Source organism: Anguilla anguilla, chromosome 5 (genome assembly GCF_013347855.1).
Source record: "Anguilla anguilla isolate fAngAng1 chromosome 5, fAngAng1.pri, whole genome shotgun sequence".
NCBI classification, from domain to species: Eukaryota; Metazoa; Chordata; class Actinopteri; order Anguilliformes; family Anguillidae; genus Anguilla; species Anguilla anguilla.
This window is the reverse complement of record NC_049205.1, coordinates 65,214,495-65,237,903: the sequence shown is the minus strand read 5'-3', so window position 1 is coordinate 65,237,903 and position 23,409 is coordinate 65,214,495. Positions and strand designations below refer to the sequence as shown.

General features: G+C 43.2%; 2 protein-coding genes across 5 annotated transcripts in view; one reads left to right on the top strand and one right to left on the bottom strand.

Moving 5' to 3' along the window:
• Nucleotides 1-777: 777 nt before the first annotated feature.
• LOC118227658 (SLAM family member 9-like) lies at nt 778-9,798 on the bottom strand. 2 transcript variants are annotated; one of them, XM_035418400.1, is made up of 6 exons: nt 9,512-9,798; nt 6,127-6,414; nt 5,059-5,067; nt 3,506-3,769; nt 2,609-2,741; nt 778-2,148 (listed from the first exon to the last, which is right to left on the bottom strand). In XM_035418400.1, exons 1-5 carry the CDS (start codon nt 9,549-9,551, stop codon nt 2,650-2,652), a joined length of 693 nt encoding a protein of 230 aa, XP_035274291.1. In that variant the 5' UTR covers nt 9,552-9,798; the 3' UTR covers nt 778-2,148; nt 2,609-2,649. The 2 variants fall into 2 exon arrangements, with proteins under 2 accessions (XP_035274291.1, XP_035274290.1); XM_035418399.1 differs by having other exon boundaries at nt 6,127-6,417; nt 9,512-9,773.
• A 5,777-nt stretch (nt 9,799-15,575) lies between these two features.
• The window catches only part of LOC118227655 (T-lymphocyte surface antigen Ly-9-like), a 168,526-nt gene continuing 160,692 nt past the window's right edge, over nt 15,576-23,409 (top strand). For all 3 annotated transcript variants that reach the window (XR_004765320.1, XM_035418392.1, XM_035418391.1), the window contains exons 1-3: nt 15,576-15,660; nt 16,476-16,763; nt 17,206-17,469. Coding sequence is in view for 2 of the 3 variants with exons in the window: in XM_035418392.1 (XP_035274283.1) it covers nt 15,618-15,660; nt 16,476-16,763; nt 17,206-17,469 (595 nt within the window). In the remaining variant the exon portion in view is untranslated. The remainder of the gene's footprint in view (nt 15,661-16,475; nt 16,764-17,205; nt 17,470-23,409) is intronic.

Genomic DNA, 23,409 nt, shown 5'->3' with positions numbered 1-23,409 from the left:
CAAAAAGTGAACTGTGTGATGGTTGTCTACTACTAATGAAAAAAGATTTATTTCTGTCAGTCACTTATTTTATTCTTCCTTGTCTCCTAGGTCCTTGACTGACTCGGAAATTGATCCAGGTCCTCCAAGGACAATCCAATTTCCACAACTTCTCCATCCGTGCGTCCTTTCCTTGCTTCCTTTCCTTGCTTCCTCCGATGGGCGGTGCTAAGGGGTTAGGAAAGGAAGCAAGGAGGCATAAATAAGCGATTGGAATCAGCCCCTGGGCTCAGCGCCGAGATCCTGAGGCTGCTGATGTCATCGTTAGAACAGAGAGATGCCCAAAGGCTGCGTCTGGACAAACTCCCTGCTCTAAATGACACAGCTGCCCAGGGCCCCTGACAGTAGGGCAGAGACTCTTGCAGCTGGGACATGGGCCGCCAGTTTGGAGCCCAGTCCACCACTGAGTGGAGATCAGTAAAGCCTCCCTTACTGATCTGGGTTCAGTTTCAGCTCTGATTTGTACAGAGAGCCTCCAGATAGGTTCTGACACTTGGGGGGTATTTAACAAAGCAGGATTACTGAGTTAGCAGGCTAAGCAAAACCCAGAATAGCTATTTTTACTTCCGTCCAAGTTTGGGAGGGTTCCGGGTTTTACTCAGTGCAGTTATCCAGCTAACTCACTCATCCTGCTCTGGGAAACAGGATCTTGCATTTCATTTGAAAGACAGTTTTACAGTACAGCTGCTAGTCAGCCAATTACTCAAACTCACATACGTAACACACACACACATAAAACACACTCATAAACATTCTTTTATTTGAACATGAGCCAATTATAAATGTGACCATTATCACAATTGAAATATATGACCATAATCACTGTATGTAACACACAGACACAACTGAAAAGTTTCAACGAGTTCCTTAAAATACGTAATAAAATTCAGTAGTATTAAGGAGATGGCGCTCCCCACAGTGTGACGTCGCGGTACTCTCTTACTTGACTGAAAGATCCGCACAAGAATTCCAATGCCCTTGTACATCTGTACCTGAGCAAATGGCAAATAAAAGTCTTATGTCTTATGTCTGAATCCCCACTCTGATGGTTCTGAATTAAAACACCTGAGAGACAGCACAGTACAGCTGCTCCAGGTGTGTCGGTCATGTGACACACAGGTGTCTTACACCTGTAGACAGACAGGTACTGATATGACACTGAATTAAACTATAAAAAGGCTGTTATCATTAGAAACACTGAATTAAACAGGCAATGGAACAGGTTGTCACATGATGGTGGACAGAGATACACTCATACATGTCTTTGGCAGCAAATCTAGTACAAACAGCTTCATAAAGGTCATATGGAATAATACAGAGCTCTACAGGCAACAATTTATGAATTTCAGAACAATTTCATCCAGTAGCATTGAAATAGTCTTCTATCATGTGACAATTATCTGTGATTGAGTGGTATTTGAAAAAGCATTATAAATGCACAATAAGACATTTCTCAATCTTGGCCTGTCACCCCCCACACCCCACCCCCCACGGCCTACGCCCCCAGGCCTATCACTAATTGCTTGATCTTTCTGAAAACCTGTGTTTCAGTATTTACATAACCGTTTCTTTAAACGTATTAACGCAGGTGAGTACAGGTGTGTACAGGCGTGTACAGGTGAGGTGCCGGTTTGTCTCATTTGTGTTGGCATGGATTTTGACTTCACATGCCAACACTGTACACTGTAAATTCATCTATTATAAATGGAGCCTCTTTCTAAAGTTACCATTTTAGTTCATCTGAAAGATTAAGTATATTGAGACATGAATGGGGAACATTTATTCTTCATGGTATGCACAGCTATTACATAAAGTGGGGAAGACATTAAAGCTGCCCAATTAAAAACAATTAACAATTCATTTCAGTTCATGACTGGGACTGAGAGAACAGCCTGAGACAGAGGATGACTGAGACTGAGAGAACAGCCTGAGACAGAGGATGACTGAGACAGAGAGAACAGCCTGAGACAGAGGATGACTAGGACTGGGAGAACAGCGGCAAAACAGCAGAATTTCCTGCAGAACTGACTCATCTGCAGAAGAGAAACTGGAAAAAACCTATGAGGACCCTCTGTGACTGTTGACCTTCGAGCTTAAGACCTGAAATTCCTGTGAAAAGGGGAGGAGAACATTTATGAAACCCCTGAATAAGTGGCCAGTTATGCTGCATGTCTTTATGGGGCAGTTATACTGCATGTCTTCATGGGGCAGTTATACTGGGGCAGTTATGCTGCATGTCTTTATGGGGCAGTTATGCCGCATGTCTTTATGGGGCAGTTATAATGCATGTCTTTATGGGGCAGTTATACTGCATGTCTTTATGGGGCAGTTATACTGCATGTCCTTATGGGGCAGTTATACTGCATGTCTTTATGGGGCAGTTATACTGCATGTCTTTATGGGGCAGTTATGCTTGATGTCTTCATGGGGCAGTTATGCTGCATGTCTTTATGGGGCAGTTATACTGCATGTCTTTATGGGGCAGTTATGCTTGATGTCTTCATGGGGCAGTTATACCGCATGTCTTTATAGCAGGCTACAGTGAACAAGAAGGGACTCTCATACCCACCCACCCATCCAGAGGTCAAAGTTCATTCTCACTCAGCAGGCTCAAACCAGGTGACTGCACAGCATCACAATCAGCACCAGGCACAGGCTCCACATCTTAGACCCCTCTGTCTGCCAGATACCCGCAGCTCCATCTGGGAACAGGTGAGGCCAGGTGAGAACATATGAGAATGCGTGAGAACAGGTGAGGACAGGTTATTGTTGTATTTTTACATTTTTTAGGGCTGATCAAAAACTGACTGGGAGTGGGTTATCTTCCACCACTGTTTCTTAAATGCATGTCAATGTGTCAATAAAAACAGAAATGAGTTTTATGTTCAACAAATTAAAGCTGTTTAATTTATTGACTCAAAGCTCACTTTTCCTGCTGAATAACACACTTAAAGCCTCCATATTCAGAGAACACATGGAGGTCAAAGTTCAGTTCCACTGAACAAGGATGATGACAGAAAGTCACATGATGTAACAGTGCAATCAGACATCTTTACACATTTTGAAACACAACCATTCACAACAACAATCACTGACTGTGATTTTTACAGTCTTGTCTCTCATTTAATAGTAGTTGCAGGTGTAAACAGGTGTGCACAGGCAGGGCCCGCCCAAGGTTTTTGGGGGTCCTAAACAAAAAGTCTATATGGGGCCCTCTATTTCGGTGGAAAACCACCCCCAAGCCCCAGTCAGCAAGATTTGGCACCAATAGAAATATAATTACATTAATGAAAAAGCCATTGTCTTAGGGAACACAATTATTTATTAAAAATATATATATTTATATACATCTTGGAAGGATCACGGGGCCCTAAACAAATGTTTACTTTGTTTATTGGGTCCGGCCAGCCTTGTGCACAGGTACAGAAAGATGTGTGCAGGTGCGAATGAGGTGCAGTAAGCTCACCTGTGCAGTGGGCCCCCACAGTGAGAGGGTCTGATGTCTCTCTGCTGACTGAGTTCTTGGCCTCACAGGTGTATGTACTGCTCCTCTCCACAGTCTCAGGCAGATGCAGATGTGGAGCACTTGCCACACGTGAGGAGACGTAGGGCTTCTTCTGACCCTCTCTGTACCAGGACAGGGTCGCTCCTGTCCCTCTCTCTGCAGTGCACTCTATAGTGCAGGGGTATTCATTATGAGTGATGCTGACATGGGGCTTTGATACAGGAACTGTGCAGAGAGGACAGCGTGAGATAGTCAATACAGCATTCAGAAACCTTATAAATGTAGAATAATTATGAGTCAAATATGAATCTGAATGATAAGCTCTTTTCAACAAGCATAGGGCCCGAGCATACACATTTAACAATTTGATATTGTGATAAAGTTAATCAAATCTAAAATATAACTTAACAGATAAAATACACGGATGAACATCATTTAACTTTTGCCCAATGTGACTGGCAGCCTACATTACTGTGATTGTGACATCATTCCTCCAGCCAAGGAAAGTAAATGACATCACCAGTAAGCCACCTCATTATGACAACATTTCTCTATAAGAAGAGCAGTGTGTCTGTAGCAGCTAGTTTCAGCACAGCAGAACTGAAAATAATACATAACTGCAAGCGGTGATTGGGTGGCTAAGGCCTGCTGTTTTTAAATTAGATTTCTATTTAAATTAAATGGAAGTGAATGAAGTCCATTGGCATGTATTTTATCACTCATGACCTACATAATGTCCTGTTGTATTTAATGGCCAAGTTATAAAAACGTATGTGAGAGTGGTGAATAGCCCAACAGTAAGCTGGTGGGGAAAACTCAGCTCACAGATCACAGATTTGTATATGGCTCAGATCCAGAGGAAAAGCACAAAGAATTGTGGATGATGTCTCATCCCCTTTCTTCTCAGTTTGTGCAGCTCCCCTCGGGTATGCTCTATAGGATGCCACAAGCCAGTAGGAATCTTTATAAGAGGTCTTTAGCACCGAATGCAGTACGCACTCTGAACTCCTAGACTTGTACATATGTAATACAATGTACTGTACAGTTGCCTTTTGTTTGTCCCTCGCCACATGTGTGGATAATACAGTTTCTCTAATCTAAACCAAAACATACCTTAGCAAAAAAACAATTTCGTATATTATGCAAATAATAATTTTTTTTTTTAAACCCTTCCGGCTTGAACCATAAAATATTTAACAGAAAATCCAATATGACAAATAAAATGTGACCTGTACTGCCCAGATAAACCATGTGATTCATCTGGACCGATCATATGCAAGTGGAGAACACTTTAATGGAAAAGTTATTTGTATCTAGAGAGAAAGAACCTTTCTCTCTGATGAATTCTGTATATAAAGGAGATCTACAACGGGTCCTTCTGGTAAGAAGCAGAAATGAAACATTTCGCAAATAGTCTAAATCAATCACGTGTTAATATTCATCTTAAAATCATAAACACGGTATTAATCCTATCCGCAGGGGTAAGAACATTCATGTGTTGCTCTGTCACTTACCGTTGTCCTCTAGGCACAGCGGTTTAAAGTATTTCCAGGTACATATGCAAAGGGAGAGATGATAATATATTAGAACAGTTATGAACACAAATATGATACAAACAAAGACAGCATATAATCACATTACAGTAGAGAAGTCTCACATCTGTTTAATTTTACAAAGAACAAATTAGAAATATACTTAAATTTAGCTTCCTAATTACACAGTGTAACCATTCAGATAGCTGTAACATACATTTTACATACATCATACTTCAGAATTTCAGAATGTTGTGCCTGTTGTGAAACTCTCCTTCCTGATAACAGAGATCTTTGTCTCCTTCCTGACAAAGATCTGCCTCTGATCAGTGGTCTTGGTGACAGTAATGTGCTGCTGCTGATAAATGATCAAAGTGCTTCAAAATGTACAGTACAGAACTTCAGAACTTCATTTTTAGCATATAAACCTGAGAAAATAGGCTACAGAGTTTTGCAACAGAGTGGAAATATATCTGAGCACTTTTTGAAATTCTGGGCCTTTATAGTAATGTGTAAGGTATAATTCCTTTGAACATTGACACTGAAAATGGCTCAGACTGGCACTGTACTGCACACACACAGCCCCTGCCAGACTGCTCGCACTGCAAGCTGCAGCAACTCAGAGAGGAGCCTGCTGATTGGTGGAGATCTGATGCATGTAAACCTGCTGATTGGTGGAGATTTCTTACATTGAGTCTGATGGAAGATGTTTAACAAAACCAAATGAAATAGCCAATTATTTTAATGAATACTTTACGGGAAAGGTTGCCAACCTCAGAAAGAATATGAGACCATATGACTCTGTACCAGAGTTTAAAAAGTGAAACAGGAATCGCAGTAAAGCCACTGCACACATGGAATTCCTCACTGCATAAGGCAATCTACTGAAAACAGGCTAACAACCCATAATCTACATGGGCATGCAAACATCCGCTCTGTTTAACAGACTTCTGCATGCAAACATCTGCTCTGTTTAACAGACTTCTGCATGGAACGTTTAAATGAGAGAAAAAGCAATAACACAGTAATCTCACAGACAGTCATACTTACTCCACACAGTCAGGCTGAAAGTAGAGACTGATTTCTGCCCGTCATTTTGCACATTGTAGACTCCAGAGTCATTCAGCCTCAGCCCAGAGAGGGAGAAGAGTCCAGTGCTGCTGTCCCAGTGCACCCTGCCCTTGTACTTTTCAATACTGGACGTAAAGCTACTGTCATGGACGTCTCCAATGGTGACACTGCTGTACATCAAACCCCCGTTGGTTTTCACTGCATATTTGAACTCTATGCTCTTTCCCACAATGCCGTTCAGCTCCTGAGACTCGCCGAACACACTCACTGCTGGAGACACAGAGACAAGCCTCCATCACTGAAAATCTCCAGGCAATAATTTATAGTGTAAACAGAGAGAGAGAGAGAGAGAGAAACATAATGCATTACATTACATTACAGGCATTCAGCAGACACTCTTATCCAGAGCGACTTGCTGCGTAAAAAGTTGTGTATTTGCACTACATCCATTTATACATCTGGATATATACTGAGGCAATGCAGGTTAAGTATTTTCATCAAACCTGTAGAAACCATTTTGTGGAAGGAAGTGCACATCCAGCTCCTCTATGAATCACTCAGCTCCTGCCTATCTTCCACTGTGGTCTGAAGTTGCATCTCTTCAGACTGTACCTGGACTAACTATCACCACTCTGCAGAGCACTCTCAATCTTCAGACTGTAGCTGGACTAACTATCACTACTCTGCAGGGCACTCCTAATCTTCAGACTGTACCTGGACTAACTATCACCACTCTGCAGGGCACTCCCAATCTTCAGACTGTACCTGGACTAGCTATCACTACTCTGCAGGGCACTCCTAATCTTCAGACTGTACCTGGACAAACTATCACTACTCTGCAACGCACTCCCAATCTTCAGACTGTACCTGGACTAACTATCACTACCCTGCAGGGCACTCCCAATCTTCAGACTGTACCTGGACTAACTATCAATACTCTGCAGGGCACTCCTAATCTTCAGACTATACCTGGACTAGCTATCACTACTCTGCAGAGCACTCCCAATCTTCAGACTGTACCTGGACTAACTATCACCACTCTGCAGGGCACTCCTAATCTACAGACTTTACCTGGACTAACTATCAATACTCTGCAGGGCACTCCCAATCTTCAGACTGTACCTGGACTAACTATCACTACTCTGCAGAGCACTCCCAATCTTCAGACTGTACCTGGACTAACTATCAATACTCTGCAGGGCACTCCCAATCTTCAGACTGTACCTGGACTAACTATCACTACTCTGCAGAGCACTCCCAATCTTCAGACTGTACCTGGACTAACTATCACTACTCTGCAGGGCACTCCCAATCTTCAGACTGTACCTGGACTAACTATCACTACTCTGCAGAGCACTCCCAATCTTCAGACTGAACCTGGACTAACTATCACTACTCTGCAGGGCACTCCCAATCTTCAGACTGTACCTGGACTAGCTATCACTACTCTGCAGGGCACTCCCAATCTTCAGACTGAACCTGGACTAACTATCACTACTCTGCAGGGCACTCCCAATCTTCAGACTGTACCTGGACTAAATATCACTACTCTGCAGGGCACTCCCAATCTAGGATGGCTCTTACTTGAATACTTCTAATTTGTTCCTTTCATGTTACACTTGTACCTCCATCCAGCACTTATATTGCACTTGTATCGTTATCTTGATGTTGTAGCTTGACGTCATGCCTCCTAGTTTGACTTAACATTACTCTCTAGCCTATGATCTAGCCTATGCTTACTGTGTGAACTGGACTTAATGTGTTCGTGGCTATGAATAACTGTTACATAATGAGTATTGTACAGTGTCAGACCTGTGTATTGTAGTTGCTCCAGTGACCTTCAGTATGCACTTATTGTCCATAGCTTCGGATAAAAGTGTTTGCCAAATAAATGTAATGTAGCTCATGCAATACACATCTCAGGAGCCTATGGAATCCTGAGGTGGAGTATTTAAACAGACCTGTGTGGACTGCCAGGCTTTAAATGAAACACAGGGTTAAATGAAACATAAGCTTTTCTTTGGAGCATAAGTGTGTGTTTTCATTCTGGACACGCTCAAGATATTTCAGCCTGTTTCATCCATGGGCCATGGATAAATGACACTTAAATATCGCCTGTAACATCAAACCCTTCTGCTACTGCTTTGCCTGAAACTCTGAGTAATAAGAGACTTTCAGTGTGTTTATCTGTCAGCCTGGCCTTGTTCCCCACCCTATCCCAGCAAAACAGACATTTACAGCTACCGGGAACCTTGTAGGAAACTATGCTTTCTGTTAATGATGACCCTCTCCCTCATAGAACAGATGGTTTCCGACTCATTCTGACAAGTAACTGGCGACCTACAGAAAGCTCTGGTTTCGGCTGCAGAAGAAGTCACAGATTCGTTTGTACAGTAGAGGCACCACCTGCGATCTTGACTCATTTCCAAGAAGCGCTGCACAAACGCGCTTAATTCCGAGAAATGCGCAGCATCCGGTATAGGGCGTGTCGCGCTCCAAATCATTAGAGCGCGAGCCTGCGCTTTATTGGCGCATCATAATCGTATGATAACAACAAATTCCACCGTATTTATTACGAACCAGCTTATGGGATTTTTTTTTACAACGACTGGACTTGTGAATTGCAATGAAATACCACATATTTTCGTCTATGTAGCCTGTTAGATATTATGCTTATTTTTTACCTGCGTACCAATGTTGGATACAGATCGAAATTGTTACTATTAAACGTTGCTTGTGGCTTATTTATGCCTAGACAGCTCAGAACATGCTTGGAAAAGAAATCGGAAAATGCCATATCAAGCTCTATTTATTATTAGGCCAAAACCAGAATATGATTCAGCATTTGTTTTCTACACAAACTGAACATACTACTTAACACATGGAATCAGAGTTAGTGTGTTCATCCTGTTAAATCGGACTCGTGTCACACTGTGGATTCTGCAGCGACGTACTTATTTTAATTTTGGATCTGCTCGTATTTTGGATTAAGTGGAGGCCGACTTGAAGACAGATAAGGTGTATTGATCCGAATATATTTAACCTCCAGAGACTACTGCCTAACGCGACCGACTGAAAATTGCGCGACTAGATTACCGTTTCATGACACCTCCAGAAAAAAACGAGCCGCGGCGGTCAGGCATGGTCGGTCAACGATTTAGTCGCATTTGGCATGATACTATCAAAGACCTACATCCATTTCAGACAATCAATGACATTAGGCTGTTCAGAACTACTTTCGGTTTTCTAGTTAGGTTACTACAGCTTATATTTTTTGCAAGCCGATAAGAGCCTTAAACCAGTCGTACGTTTGCGGACTCATTCAGACGGAGAAAAACGGGAACATACAGAGGACGATACGTACCTGTACTGCACAGCAGGAAAGTACAGAGGATAATCTTCATCTTTCTTTTTAAAGACGTTTAACGGATATCGCTCATTCGTGCTGTTCACCCTTCTCTTTCCTCTCCGCGGTAGCGCGCTTTATGGGGTCTGGATCACATCTCAGACGCGCCTCCTCCTTTCCCATAGTTTTACCCGCTGCTGCCCTCCGCCGTTATGATTCCAGGGAATTAACGCCCGAAACCATTAAATGATGTAGTTTCTTATCTCAAAGCGATATGCGGTTCAGAAGCGAAGTATTGTGTAATATTTGGATTGCCCGCGAGCGCTGTAAGAGGTTGTGTAAACAGTACAAGATATTTAATCTGAAACCATAAAATACTTTGTGATTCATTATGCAATGGCAATTTAAACAAAGTGTTATTTAAAGGGGAAGTATTTTTTACAGTTTTCTCAGGAAGCTCATGGACCTCTTATGCCATTGCATAACAAATCACCAAATATTGTTTGGTTTCAGATTAAATACCCTGTGCAGTGTGGAGAACATCCAGACCACACACAGAAAGGCCAATACCGTGATTCGAACCCAGGACCTTCTTGCTGTGAGGCAACAGTTCACACACACACACACACACACACACACACACACACACACATATATATATGCACTGTTGCCTCACAGCAAGAAGATGTGTACATATATATATATATGTGTTTGTTTTTATGTATGTATGTATATACACTGGTGACAAATCAAAGAAAAGCTGAATAAATAAATGAGAAACATGACGAATGCAGATACTGCCATACAGGTGTACTGCATGATACAATTAAGCAATTAACATCCCATCATTCTCTGTGGCATGTATAAAAAATCTGAGCAGGCCCAGTTGACCTCGATTTTTGATCAAGATGGAAAAAATAAAAAGATCTAGGTGACTTTGAAAAAGGGTGCATTATTGGGGCACAGATTGCAGGAACTTCAGTCAAAGAGACTGTTCAACTGGCGAGTGTTTCAATAGGAACAGTGACTAAAGTGGCATCTACATTTTAAATATGGATGGAAATTGTGGTCATAAGCATACATTGAATGACCTTGATGCTTGTGCATTAGTGTGATAACAGAAGAGTAACTCTTCCTCAGGTGACTGAGAATGTCAATGCAGGATGTGATCAGACTGTGTCAGCAAGAACAGTCTGTTGATAGCTACATAGAGAGAGATATAATAGTAGGGTTGGGTTGTAGGGTTGCAGTACATAAACCCCCATTACAAAGACAAATGCACATTTGACATTCAGTGGTGCAAAGACCATAGGCTACAGAGATGTGGAAAAAGTGATATGGTCAGATGAGTCATCCTTCACTACATTCTGGACAAGTGGGCGAAAGCATGTGTGACGTACTCCAAGAGAACGGTACAGGCCTGAATTCTAGACCCCTACAGTGAGGGGGCTGGTGGCTCTGTTATGCTGTGTGGGGGCATTTTCCTTGCATGGTTTGGGTACACTTGTCCCCGTAGAGGGAAGGGTCACTGCAAATAAATACAAAATTATTATGAGTGATCACCTTTATTCTGTGACGAAACATTTCTATCCTGATGGGAGTGGTCTCTTCCAGGATGACAATGCCCCCATCCACAGGGCACGAGGGGTCACTGAATGGTTTTATGAGTATGAAAATCATGTGAATCATATGCTGTAGCCTTCACAGTCACCAGGCCAACCCAGCTGAACACCTATGGGAGATTTGGACCAATGTATTAAACTGTGCTTTCCACTACCATCATTAAAACACCAGATGAGGGAATATCTTTTGGAAGAATGGTGTTCCATCCCTCCAGTAGAGTTCCAGAGACTTGTAGAATCTATGCCAAGGCGCACTGAAGCTGTTCTGGTGGCTCATGGTGGCCCAACACCTTACTCAGACTTTATGCTGGTTTTTGCTTTAATTTGTCACCCGTCTGTATGAACATGTAATATATATTTCAGATTTGTAATCAAACAGTGCACGTGCACTTAAAGTGCAGACTCTCAACTTTTATTAAAAAGTATTTTTATACATTGTGGTTTCACCGTGTGGAAATAACAGCACTTTGTACATAACAGCACTCATTTACGGGCACCACAAGGCTAAAAAACCAGACTGCACCATAGTGCATCCATTTATACAGCTGGATATATACTGAAGCAGTGCAGGTTAAGTACCTTGCTCAAGGGTACAACGGCAGTGTCCCTGGGAATCGATCCTGTGACCTTCAGGTTACAAGACCTGCTCCTTACCCATTATGCTACACTGCCGCCCACATGATGCCAAAAACTTACTCCACACTACCTATTATATTACACTGCCACCCTTTTAAAGCATGAATATCCTGAACAAAAATGGCTCTCCAAAGACCCAGCAGCAGAGAATGAGTCACATGTAAATCACACACAAATAAACTTAAGATTAGATCTGCAAACTTGTTCTTTAATGACTATACACTGGACTTGCACTTGCCAAATTTTATTTAATTTATTTATTTTTATTTTGATTTTTGGGCAAATCTTATTTGATTTTTATAAGCCCTTCCCCATCCCTTTACCTCCAGAGTGTGTCATCACAGCACAAAATGACTTTAGTAAGGCAGTATGCTGGAGTAGTAGGCAGTATGCTGGAGTAGTAAGGCAGTATGCTGGAGTAGTAAGGCAGTATGCTGGAGTAGTAAGGCAGTATGCTGGAGTAGTAAGGCAGTATGCTGGAGCAGTAGGCAGTATGCTGGAGTAGTAAGGCAGTATGCTGGAGTAGTAGGCAGTATGCTGGAGCAGTAGGCAGTATGCTGGAGTAGTAAGGCAGTATGCTGGAGTAGTAAGGCAGTATGCTGGAGCAGTAGGCAGTATGCTGGAGTAGTAAGGCAGTATGCTGGAGTAGTAGGCAGTATGCTGGAGCAGTAGGCAGTATGCTGGAGTAGTAAGGCAGTATGCTGGAGTAGTAAGGCAGTATGCTGGAGTAGTAGGCAGTATGCTGGAGTAGTAAGGCAGTATGCTGGAGTAGTAGGCAGTATGCTGGAGCAGTAGGCAGTTTGCTGGAGCAGTAGGCAGTATGCTGGGGCAGCAGGCAGTATGCTGGAGTAGTAAGGCAGTATGCTGGAGCAGTAGGCAGTATGCTGGAGTAGTAAGGCAGTATGCTGGAGCAGCAGGCAGTATGCTGGAGTAGTAAGGCAGTATGCTGGAGCAGCAGGCAGTATGCTGGAGTAGTAATGCAGTATGCTGGAGCAGTAGGCAGTATGCTGGAGCAGTAGGCTATCTGAACAGCTGCCAGCAGGCTATTACAACTCAAAGAGCAGCGCTGCTATGGTCATTGACCATGAGTAAACCTCAGATGAGCTGCTTGTTTTAGATGACTCGTGGTTTTGATGTTTCTAGTTTATTCTCATTTCAGTGTTTTGCAAATGATTAATCCCCCAAGCAGTCAGGGACTAAGCAAAGATTTTGAATTAAAACGGCACATTGCTTGAAATCTTAAAGGGTCTTTTTTGCCTCATTTTGCACAACTTTTGAAAAATTGTTTTTTTAATTGATGAAAAACAACTGAAATATCCTCAACTCATATATATGAAATATCCTCCGCGCCTGCTGCACCGAAATCCAACTCTCCCGCTCTGGACTTGATTACTATGGCTGAATGAAAAAGATGTGCGACCGTGGTTCTCTTTTACCCGAATATTCGCGTATGCTGCGCTGACGTCACGTTGAGCTGCGTGCCTCAAGTTGCAATTCGGAATTACACCACCAGAGCCCCCCCCCCCCCCACAACTCAGAAATGTAACTACTTTGGCGATCAACCCATGGTTGAAAAAGCGTCGGTAAAGTACCCTCTAGAGTGGCGAAAAGGAGAGGAAGTGCCCTATTGGCTGCCATTCATTGGGGAAAAAATGATTGAGTGCCCTCTAGGGTGCCCCTTCATGCAATAAATTATGATGATGTGCCCTTTATAGCAAGATAATGTGTCTTAATGAGTGCCTTTCTAGTGGAGAAAATGTGATACAGTGCCCTATAAGGTGCCCATACAATGGTCTAAACTTGAGGTTCCCTACAGGGGATGGTAGTATTGTGGCCAGCCCAAGGACTAACTCGTTGAAAAAAACTGTCATTTACAAAGCCATAACAAACAGAAATAATTTACCCCTTAATATCGGCCTAATAAAAAAGAAATCATCCTTTAAAAAGAATATGGAGATGCATCTATTGGCATGTAGATGACAGACTGAATAGTAGGAGGTATCACTGTTCTAGTTTTCAGTATTCGTGTTCCGCTTCATATGAGTTGTATAACTCTATAATTCTCATTCTTTTAAACACCATCTGTATATTGATTTTTAATTAGTATTCTAACCTAAATGTATGTTCAGCGTTGACTGGCTTTGAATTTTAAATGAATGTAATTTTTTAAAATTTTATATCAATGTACCCCTTGCATTTTATATTCATGTATATTGATGCAATTTAATGTGTATTAATGTAATTTAATGTTTATCATGTAATGTGTTATGTACAGTATGTCAGGTGTGGACCCCAGGAAGAGTAGCTGATTGCCACGACATCAGCTAATGGGGATCCTTTAAATAAACAAATGAACAAATTTTAACCGGTCTGTGGCTGGTTGAAGTTGGGGCGTATTTCGCGAAGCAGGATTACTGAGTTACCTGAATAACACTGAGTAAAACCCAGAGCTCAGTCTGGAACATGGACTGAAATAATAATAGTCAGTTCCGGGGTTGACCCGGGACAGTTATCAATCTAATTTAGTAATCCTGCAGATACCCCCTCCTCTCTAGCTGGACTGTGGTCTGAACAGGTGATCGGACTAGTTGACTGGAAAGCTGGTGAAGAGCTGGTTGAACAGCTAAAAGTGTCTAAAACACCGTTAGACCAGTTTAGGCTGGTTTAAGATGGAATCTTTCAGATGCAAGATTTTCTATTACTTCAGTTTTTACAGCATTAGCCTACCGGCCCCGCTCTCATTACCAACACACTACAATGAGGGGAAGTAGGTCTGGGGGTGAAAGGAGCATTTGACCGACTTCAGCGAAAATTCAGCAGATGTTCTGACTCACTGTGGTTTCTCGATCGTGCGGTTGTCGCTGCACTGCCTGTCTTAGCACGACCGCGATAACAGCACCAAGTTTGCTTGAAGGCGTCGTTAAAATAAATTTTCCGCAGACAGTAACTTCAAATAATTGTGACGTGTCGTGTTTGGTAGGTTAAAATGTACAAACAATTTTGTTCAATTCAATTTTGTTTAGTGTGCGCAAATTAAATATGAAAATGAATTTGGTTTCCCCAAAATTTGCATTAAAATATCTGAATTAGGTGCGTAACATTGGTCGTTAAACTGCATTTATTTGCATGTGAAGGATTGTGCTTCTTCGGGTTGTTTTAGATTTATCTTCTTATCAATGTGGAGACCAATGACCGGGCGTTAAAGATGCGGTCTACAGTGTGATCTTATTTCGGCTGGCCGCTGAGAACCACGTGTTTCCCTGATAAGACTGGACGCTGAAACCCGTTTCACACTAGTAGAACTGTAGAAGATGGGGAGCTGTGTTCTCTACAGGGCTGTTCCTTTGCAGCGTCCCGCCACCTGTGGTGTAGGCTTGCAGCACTGGGGTCTTTAACCGCAACAGGCTAACGGCGCTTTGTCAGTATTAACAGGTGTTTCTTAGCTCACGCACGTACGCTTGGAAATGTTCGTTGTACACAAGGGGGCATTTACCCTGCAGGGGCGTTTGACTGCAGTGAGCTCCACCTTGACCAGTGGTACATGTAGCAGCACAAGACAGAATCAAACCTTTAAGCCTTCCCTCTAACAATTTGGGCACATTTTTATTGGGTACATTCAGAATCTCAACTAAATGTTTGCAAATCATAGAGCTTTCCCTAATGATCTCATACTCACACATGCAGTATTTTGTGACCATTTTTTATTTTTTACTATTTTGTGTGGGAAAATGTGTGTGTGTGTGCACGTGTGTGTGCCTGCATGTGTGTTTGTGGTGTGATGTGGTAGGGTGGGGTCTAAGAGAGCAGTTTAGATTCAGGAAGTCCAAGCTGCAGTTTCGGCCAGTGAAACCCTTATTTCAGACAACATGAGAGCAGCCGTTATTCTGTTATATATCTGTTTGATTGGAGGTAGGACTGTTATAATGTTATATACCTGTTAGAATGCAGGTAGGACTCTGTTATACTGTCATATACCTGTTTGATTGGAGGTAGGACCCTGTTATACTGTTATATACCTGTTAGAGTTCAGGTAGGACTCTGTTATACTGTTATATACCTGTTAGAGGTCAGGTAGGACTCTGTTATACTGTTATATACCTATTTATGTGCATGTAGGACCTTGTTATACTGTTATATACCTGTTAGAGTGCAGGGAGGGCCCTGTTATACTGTTATATACCTGTTTGAGTGCAGCTGGGACTGTTATACTGTTACATACTGTGAGCTTTATAATGTCTGGCACAAAGACATACGGTGAGCTACCAATTACAGAGGAGGAGGTATACTGTTATATGCTTGTTAGGGAGGGAGGCCTGTTTATATGTGTTTGGTTAGTAACATGTAACAGGTGCATTTTGAAATGTATATTTTAGCCAGGTCTGATGTTTGGTTCATTTGTTTTCAAAAATTCATAAATATGCACAGCGTTTCCATGACAACAGAACAATCTCCTAACAACACAAACTGCTTTGCATCTTTTCTGTGACTGATCTGTTAAACAGACCAACAGCGAAGGTAAACTACAGCTACCTCTTCTCCCATTCCTGTTTCCCTCCTTCCATCTCTCCTCCCTCTTTCCTGTGTATCTCTTTCCCTCCCACTCCCTCTCTCTTTTCCTTGCTTTCTCTTCCTCTCTTCTGTCTCCCACTCTTTCTCTTTTTCCCGACATCTTTTCTTCTGTTTCTCTCCCTCCCATTCTCTCCCTCTGTCCTCTCTCTCTCCAGGTGTGTGCGTCTCCTCTGTCTGGTCGAACATACTGAATGGCATTGTGGGACAGACGGTCACGTTCCCCTCAGTGGTGAAGGAGATCGACTACATTTTCAAAGATGGCAGCAGAATTGCGAAGGTGGTCAATCGCATCCTCCAGCTCACCAATGGCAGCTACGGCACGCGGCTGCAGTGGAACAGCAGCACTGGACTCTTCTCTCTATCTGACCTGAGGAGGGGGGACTCTGGAGGGTACAGTGTACAGCACAAGGATGGCACTACAGCCTACCAGCTGGTTGTGTGGGGTGGGTGTCTCCACCTGGTACTGCTCCACTGTGCTGAGGCTGCTGTGTGATGTGATTGACCTTCACTTGTTGTACATCTGCCAAATAAATGTAATGTATGCGCATGCTGAGTCTCTGACAAGAAAACCAGGCAGAGACAACAGGAGCCCATCTCTGGAGGGAGTGTTGAAGGCTCACACACAGAGTGCAGTTAGGGGTCAGTGTTACTGGTCAGTGTTGAAGGCTCACACACAGAGTGGAGCTCAGGGTCAGTGTTGCTGGTCAGTGTTGAAGGCTCTCACACAGAGTGGAGTTAGGGGTCAGTGTTACTGGTCAGTGTTGAAGGCTCTCACACAGAGTGGAGTTAGGGGTCAGTGTTGAAGGCTCTCACACAGAGTGGAGTTAGGGGTCAGTGTTACTGGTCAGTGTTGAAGTCCCTCCCTGCTGTTGTATCTCTGCACAGATCCAGTACCCAGACCGCAGGTGTCCAGCAGGAACAAGATGAAACCCAACTGCAGTGTGCTGTGCTCTGTGGAGAATGGGAGAGAGGTCACCCTGTCCTGGAAAAGAGAGGGGCAGACACTGTCCCACACCAGCAGCCCTAATCTCACCTCCAACCTGTCCCTCCCTCTGGAGATAGAAACAAACAGCGCCCCCTACAGCTGCGTGGCAACAAACCCTGTCAGTAATAAGACTGTCACAGTCAGACCTGAAGAGCACTGCTTCGGTGAGAAACTGTGAAGCTCTCGTATTAAACAGTGAAGGATGGAACTCCAGAAGGAGACTCCAGAGCCATACTGATCAATGGCGGTTTCGTTATGCATACTTGCATACTTGAGTTCTGCATTCTTCCAAGCATGGCTAATAGCCACGCTTCATAGTATGTGAGAATCTATAATTCTGTTTTGCTACATTTGAAACGCAATTGACAATGTCAACATTAGCATCAGAATATCTTTTACCAAAGAAGAAAAATAAAAGTAGAGTTGTGCAACCACTTTATTGGTTGCTGGTTTGAAATCTGCATAACTCAGTGCTTCTTACGTGGGTTCTTCCAGCTACTCAGGGGAAAAAGATAATTGAATGAATGATCCAATTACTGATTTTCTTTTCCTACATCAGAATTGTTAGGTGATGTTAAGGCGCTATTAAGGCTAGCAATTTATTAGCTAATCTGCAGTATATGTAGTAGTTTCTTGCAGTTATTACCACTGTCAATTAAGGGGCTATTTAATATTGAATCATTTTCATTACATATATCATAAATATATAATAAAATTTTTAGCTAACTTGCTATTGATAAGTTACTTTTGAGATGATTACACATACAAAACCTCTTGTTTTGCTGGTGGTTACAAAGGTGAATGATCGTTGCAATGTTAAGTGCAATGAACTCTGGGAATAAGTTGTATTGACTCAAAAAATCTGGGTTCTGACAAGCACAGAATTGCATGTGCATATCCAAGGATTATAGTGGGTACTTTCTGTTTGCATACTTGCAGTTCGACATTTATCTGGAACTCAAGTAAATATAATGAAACTCAGCCATTGTGTGTGTCAGTGATGGTGTGTGTGTGCGTCAGTGATGCTCTGTGTCAGTGATGCTGTGTGTGTGTGTCAGTGATGCTCTGTGTCAGTGATGCTGTGTGTGTATGTGTGTGTCAGTGGTGCTGTACCATGTCAGTGATGCTCTGTGTCAGTGAAGCTGTGTCATGTCAGTATTACTCTGTCAGTGATGCCGTGTGTGTATGTGTGTGTCAGTGATACTCTGTGTCAGTGATGCTGAGTGTGTCAGTGATACTCTGTGTCAGTGATGCTGAGTGTGTGTGTGTGTGCCAGTGATACTCTGTGTCAGTGATGCTGTGCTGTGGGGTCTCTTACAGAATCTGTGTCGAAGCCTCATATTACATCAATAGCTGAAGGGGGCAGAAGCTGCTCACTGCAGTGCTCTGTGCAGAATGGGAGACAGGTCACCCTGTCCTGGAGGACAGAGGGACAGAGACTGTCCCAAACCAGCAGCCTGAGTTTCAGCACCCTGTCCCTCACTCTGGAGATAGAGGTGTCCAACTTCACCTACACCTGTGTGGCTAAAAACCCAGTCAGTGAGGAAAGAACAGCTTTCCACCCCACACAGGTCTGCGGGCCGAAGGGTAAGGAGCAGCAGCCTGTAGGGAGGAGGGTAAAGAGCAGCAGTCTGTAGGGAGGAGGGTAAGGAGCAGCAGCCTGTAGGGAGGAGGGTAAGAAGCAGCATCCTGTAGGGAGGAGGGTAAGGAGCAGCATCCTGTAGGGAGGAGGGTAAGGAGCAGCAGCCTGTAGGGAGGAGGGTAAGGAGCAGCAGACTGTAGGGAGGAGGGTAAGGAGCAGCAGTCTGTAGGGAGGAGAGTAGGGAGCAGCAGCCTGTAGGGAGGAGGGTAAGGAGCAGCAGCCTGTAGGGAGGAGGGTAAGGAGCAGCAGTCTGTAGGGAGGAGGGTAGGGAGCATAGACCCATAGCGGCACTGTAAGTAGGTGTGACATTCTATGTCTCTCTCTCTTTGTCTGTTGCTCTCTCTCTCTCTCTCTCTGTCTCTGTCTGTCTGTCTGTCTCTCTCTCTCTCTCTTTCTCTCGCTCTCTCTGTCCCTCTCCCTCTCTTTCTCTTTCTCTCTCTCTAGGTCATGGTTCCCATGATGCTCTGCTGTATATAATGTTTGTGTTGAGGCTGGTGGAGTTTGTGTTGGTGACCCTGGCTGTCGGTCTTTTAATCCATCAGTACAGAAAAGGAAGAATTCTTACTTTGCCCAGGTAACCGCACCTGTCACTGTTACAGACTTCCTGTCTTATACCAGCAGTAATAATGTTCTTATACCAGCATTATTTATATTCATATACCAGCAGTATTAATGTTCTTATACCAGCAGTGTTAATGTTCATATACCAGCAGCATTATGTTCCTTCTCTGACCATGTTTCCCTTATTGGTTGCAGCACTGAGAGGAGAAGACGAAGAAGATCTTCTGAGACAGTTACAGAGCTGTAACACAAATGTACACATGCAGTCACCTTCATAACTCACAAGTCAATCAGAAATGGTTTGGCACATTGTTTGCAGCACTGAGAAAAGAGGCAGGAGGAGATATCAGGAGGCAGACACATCACTGTAGACACAGGCACACACACACACACACACATACATACATAGACACAGGCACACACACACATTTACATACATAGGCACATGCACACACACACACACACATATACATACATAGGCACATGCACACACACACCGGCACACACATGCATGTGCGCGTGCACACACACACAGGCACACATGCACACAGACACACACACACTCACTCACACACGCTCGCACACACACACAAACACATACATACACATGAATGCCAATTTTCCATTTAACTTTTAAAATTTGCTATGAATTATGAGTACCTGTGTATTGTACAGTATGGCAGCTGACTGTGTAATGTAGAATGTAGTGAGAGATGATCCAGCCAAATAAACAAGGGCATGATCTTTCTGCAAACAAACCAAACAAACCTGCAGTGCTTTCACCGAAAGCTTCTATTTATTTGGGAAAAATGTGTAAATGTTTTGTTAAATGTAAAACTTCTGTACTTAAAGGATTAAATGGTAACATACTGACACCTTTTATCCTGCATATTTTATTTTACATTTTTCTCCTTGGCTGCTTCTTGCTGTGGTTCAGCAGGAAAGAGGAACAGCTTTCAGACAGCATCTGTTTTTCCGGTACTCTGCGTTACTGAGTGGGTATTTTTAACTGTGTTTTCACCCTGCAGTTCTGCAGCTGAGCTGCGCAGTCACTGTGTCAGAAGTGCCTTTCATGCGCAGCTGGAGCAGGCAGACTACTGCACAGCTAATGACACACCGAGGGAGAACGTTAACACACACATACAGACGGAGAACATTAACACACACACATACAGAGGGAGAACATTAACACACACATACAGAGGGAGAACATTAACACACACATACAGAGGGAGAACATTAACACACACATACAGCAGGAGAATATTAACACACACATACAGAGGGAGAACATTAACACACACATACAGAGGGAGAACGTTAACCCAATCATACAGAGGGAGAACATTAACACACACATACAGAGGGAGAACGTTAACACACACATACAGCAGGAGAATATTAACACACACATACAGAGGGAGAACATTAACACACACATACAGCAGGAGAATATTAACACACACATACAGAGGGAGAACATTAACATTGCATTACAGGGATTTAGCAGACGCTCCTATCCAGTTGTTATTAATGTATCCATTTATACAGCTTGATCTATTCTGAAGCAATGCAGGTTAAGTACCTTGCACAAGGGTACAACGGCAGTGTCCTTTGGTAACAAGCCCAGTTCCTTACCCACTGTGCTACACTGCTAACACAAACAAACAGCAAGAGAACATTAACACACACAGACAAGGGGAGAACACTAACACACACATACAGAGGGGGAACATGAACACACATACAGAAGTAGAACCTTAACACACACATACAGAGGGAGAATATTAACACACACACATACAGGGGGAGAACATTAACACACACATACTGCAGGAGAACATTAATACATACGTACAGAGGGAGAACATTAACACACACATAAAGAAGTTGTTACGGATGGTTCCCCAACAGAAGCTTGAACCTAGGTCTCTTGGTTGGGAGTCCTGTATACTAACCACCAACCCACTTGGCTAGGAGCGTGGACTCAAGGGCAGAGAACAAGAGCAGGCTTGACAAACAAAGTGGACTTTTCCAAAGAAAAGTCTTGATACCGGCTTCATTTCTGGCAATACAGGCTTTTACTCGAGACTTACACAGAGGCAGGCAAACTCAAGATTAAGCAATGAACACAACAGAAGGGAGAACTAATATAGGGAAGAACACAGGTGCAAAGAATCACAAATCAACACAGGTGAAAGCAGTAAGTCAAAAGAACACAAAATACGATGATGATGTCGCCCTCTGGCGACCCGTGGAGGAAACAGCAGCCAATGCTTATGTCGCCCTCTGGCGACCAGTAGAGAAGCAGCACATTAACACACACATAAATAAGTAGAACATTAGGATACACATATAGAGGAAGAAATTTAACACACACATACAGAGGGAGAACAAGAACACACACATACAGAAGTAGAACATTAACACACAGATGCAGATGGAGAACATTAACACACATACGGAAGTAGAACATTAACACACGTACAGAGGGAGATCATTAACACACACATACAGAGGGAGAACATTATAGAAAAGCTTAATAAAAAATTTAATTCTACTGTTGCCATCCTTTTGGAGGGCACTATATGTCAGTTAGTGATGATATGCAGGGATTGTTCCAGAAGCTGGTGTCCTAAGTGAGTGCCCATAACAGCGGAGGGAGCTTTAAATATAGCACACTACACACTGTACGCTGGCCCTGTGTGTGGCCCTGTGTGTGGCCCTGTGTGTGGCCCTGTGTGTGGCCTCTTCTGCTCCTTTTGGAAGATTTAATCAAACACAGATATTCTACTGGTCACCATACGATCCACTCTCACACTGTACTGTACCTGAGCCATTTACAGCTACAGCACACAGACCTGTCTGAGAAACCACATCATCACCCTCAGTCTGTTCATGAGTCTTTTAGCCCTTTCAAACCACTGTCTCAAGGTGATTGGTCAGAAAGCCACACTGTCTCAAGGTGATTGGTCAGAAAGCCTCACTGTCTCAAGGTGATTGGTCAGAAAGCCTCACTGTCTCAAGGTGATTGGTCAGAAAGCCTCACTGTCTCAAGGTGATTGGTCAGAAAGCCTCACTGTCTCAAGGTGATTGGTCAGAAAGCCTCACTGTCTCAAGGTGATTGGTCAGAAAGCCTCACTGTCTCAAGGGGATTGGTCAGAAAGCCTCACTGTCTCAAAGTGACTGACAGTACTGAACACAGCAGGCCGGCCCAGGAGGGTGAGGGTGGAGCTTCCCAGAGAGGGACTGATGGGAGGGCAGTTTCAGCGCAGCTGATTGGTTGGGATCAAAGTTGTTGTTCTGTAAAAGGGGAAGACACAGCTGGTATTTTAGTGGGAATTTCCTTAGAAGAACTCTGAGGCTTGATGAATTGTAATTTCCTGTAATTGTTGCAAGTTTGGGCTTGAAATGATGTTTGCCTCTGGATTCTCACTAACTGTAAAAGAAGTTTGCCTCAGCTGTAGTTTCAGTGCAATCAATCAACCTTTAGCAGTATGAACAAACAGAATAGACAAATCCCCTTTTATAAAATTAAGTACAGTATGACAACTAACTTCTCACTGAGAAGGAGCTCTGTGTCTTTTGCATTGTGTATCCAACTCACTCTTGTAGAAACGAGATGGTTAATCTGTTCAAGATCAGAAAGAGAAGACCAGAGAGTGATCTGATTGGAATTTCACATTTATAAAGGAGATCAATGTAGTTTAGGATTACTGTGGCGATCTCAGGGTGAGCACTGTAAACTGAAGAAAGGAGCTGCAGAAATGACTTAGCTGAAGGTACTCTGATATCAGGAAGTGTTTATTTCCACAGAGAGCTGGGAGTGTGTGGAACAGCCTGACAGAGAACTGGGAGTGCATGGAACAGCCTGCACAGAGAGCTGGGAGTGTGTAGAACA

What these genes read in the sequence shown, in the direction of transcription:
- LOC118227658 (XM_035418399.1), bottom strand. Translation starts at nt 9,551, where the DNA reads ATGAAGATTATCCTCTGTACTTTCCTGCTGTGCAGTACAG. An exon ending in TTTCCTGCTGTGCAGTACAG is followed by an intron (nt 6,418 to 9,511) that starts GTACGTATCGTC and finishes CTGTGTCTCCAG; the next exon opens with CAGTGAGTGTGTTCGGCGAG. An exon ending in TGTGGGGGCCCACTGCACAG is followed by an intron (nt 2,742 to 3,505) that starts GTGAGCTTACTG and finishes ACCTGTTCCCAG; the next exon opens with ATGGAGCTGCGGGTATCTGG.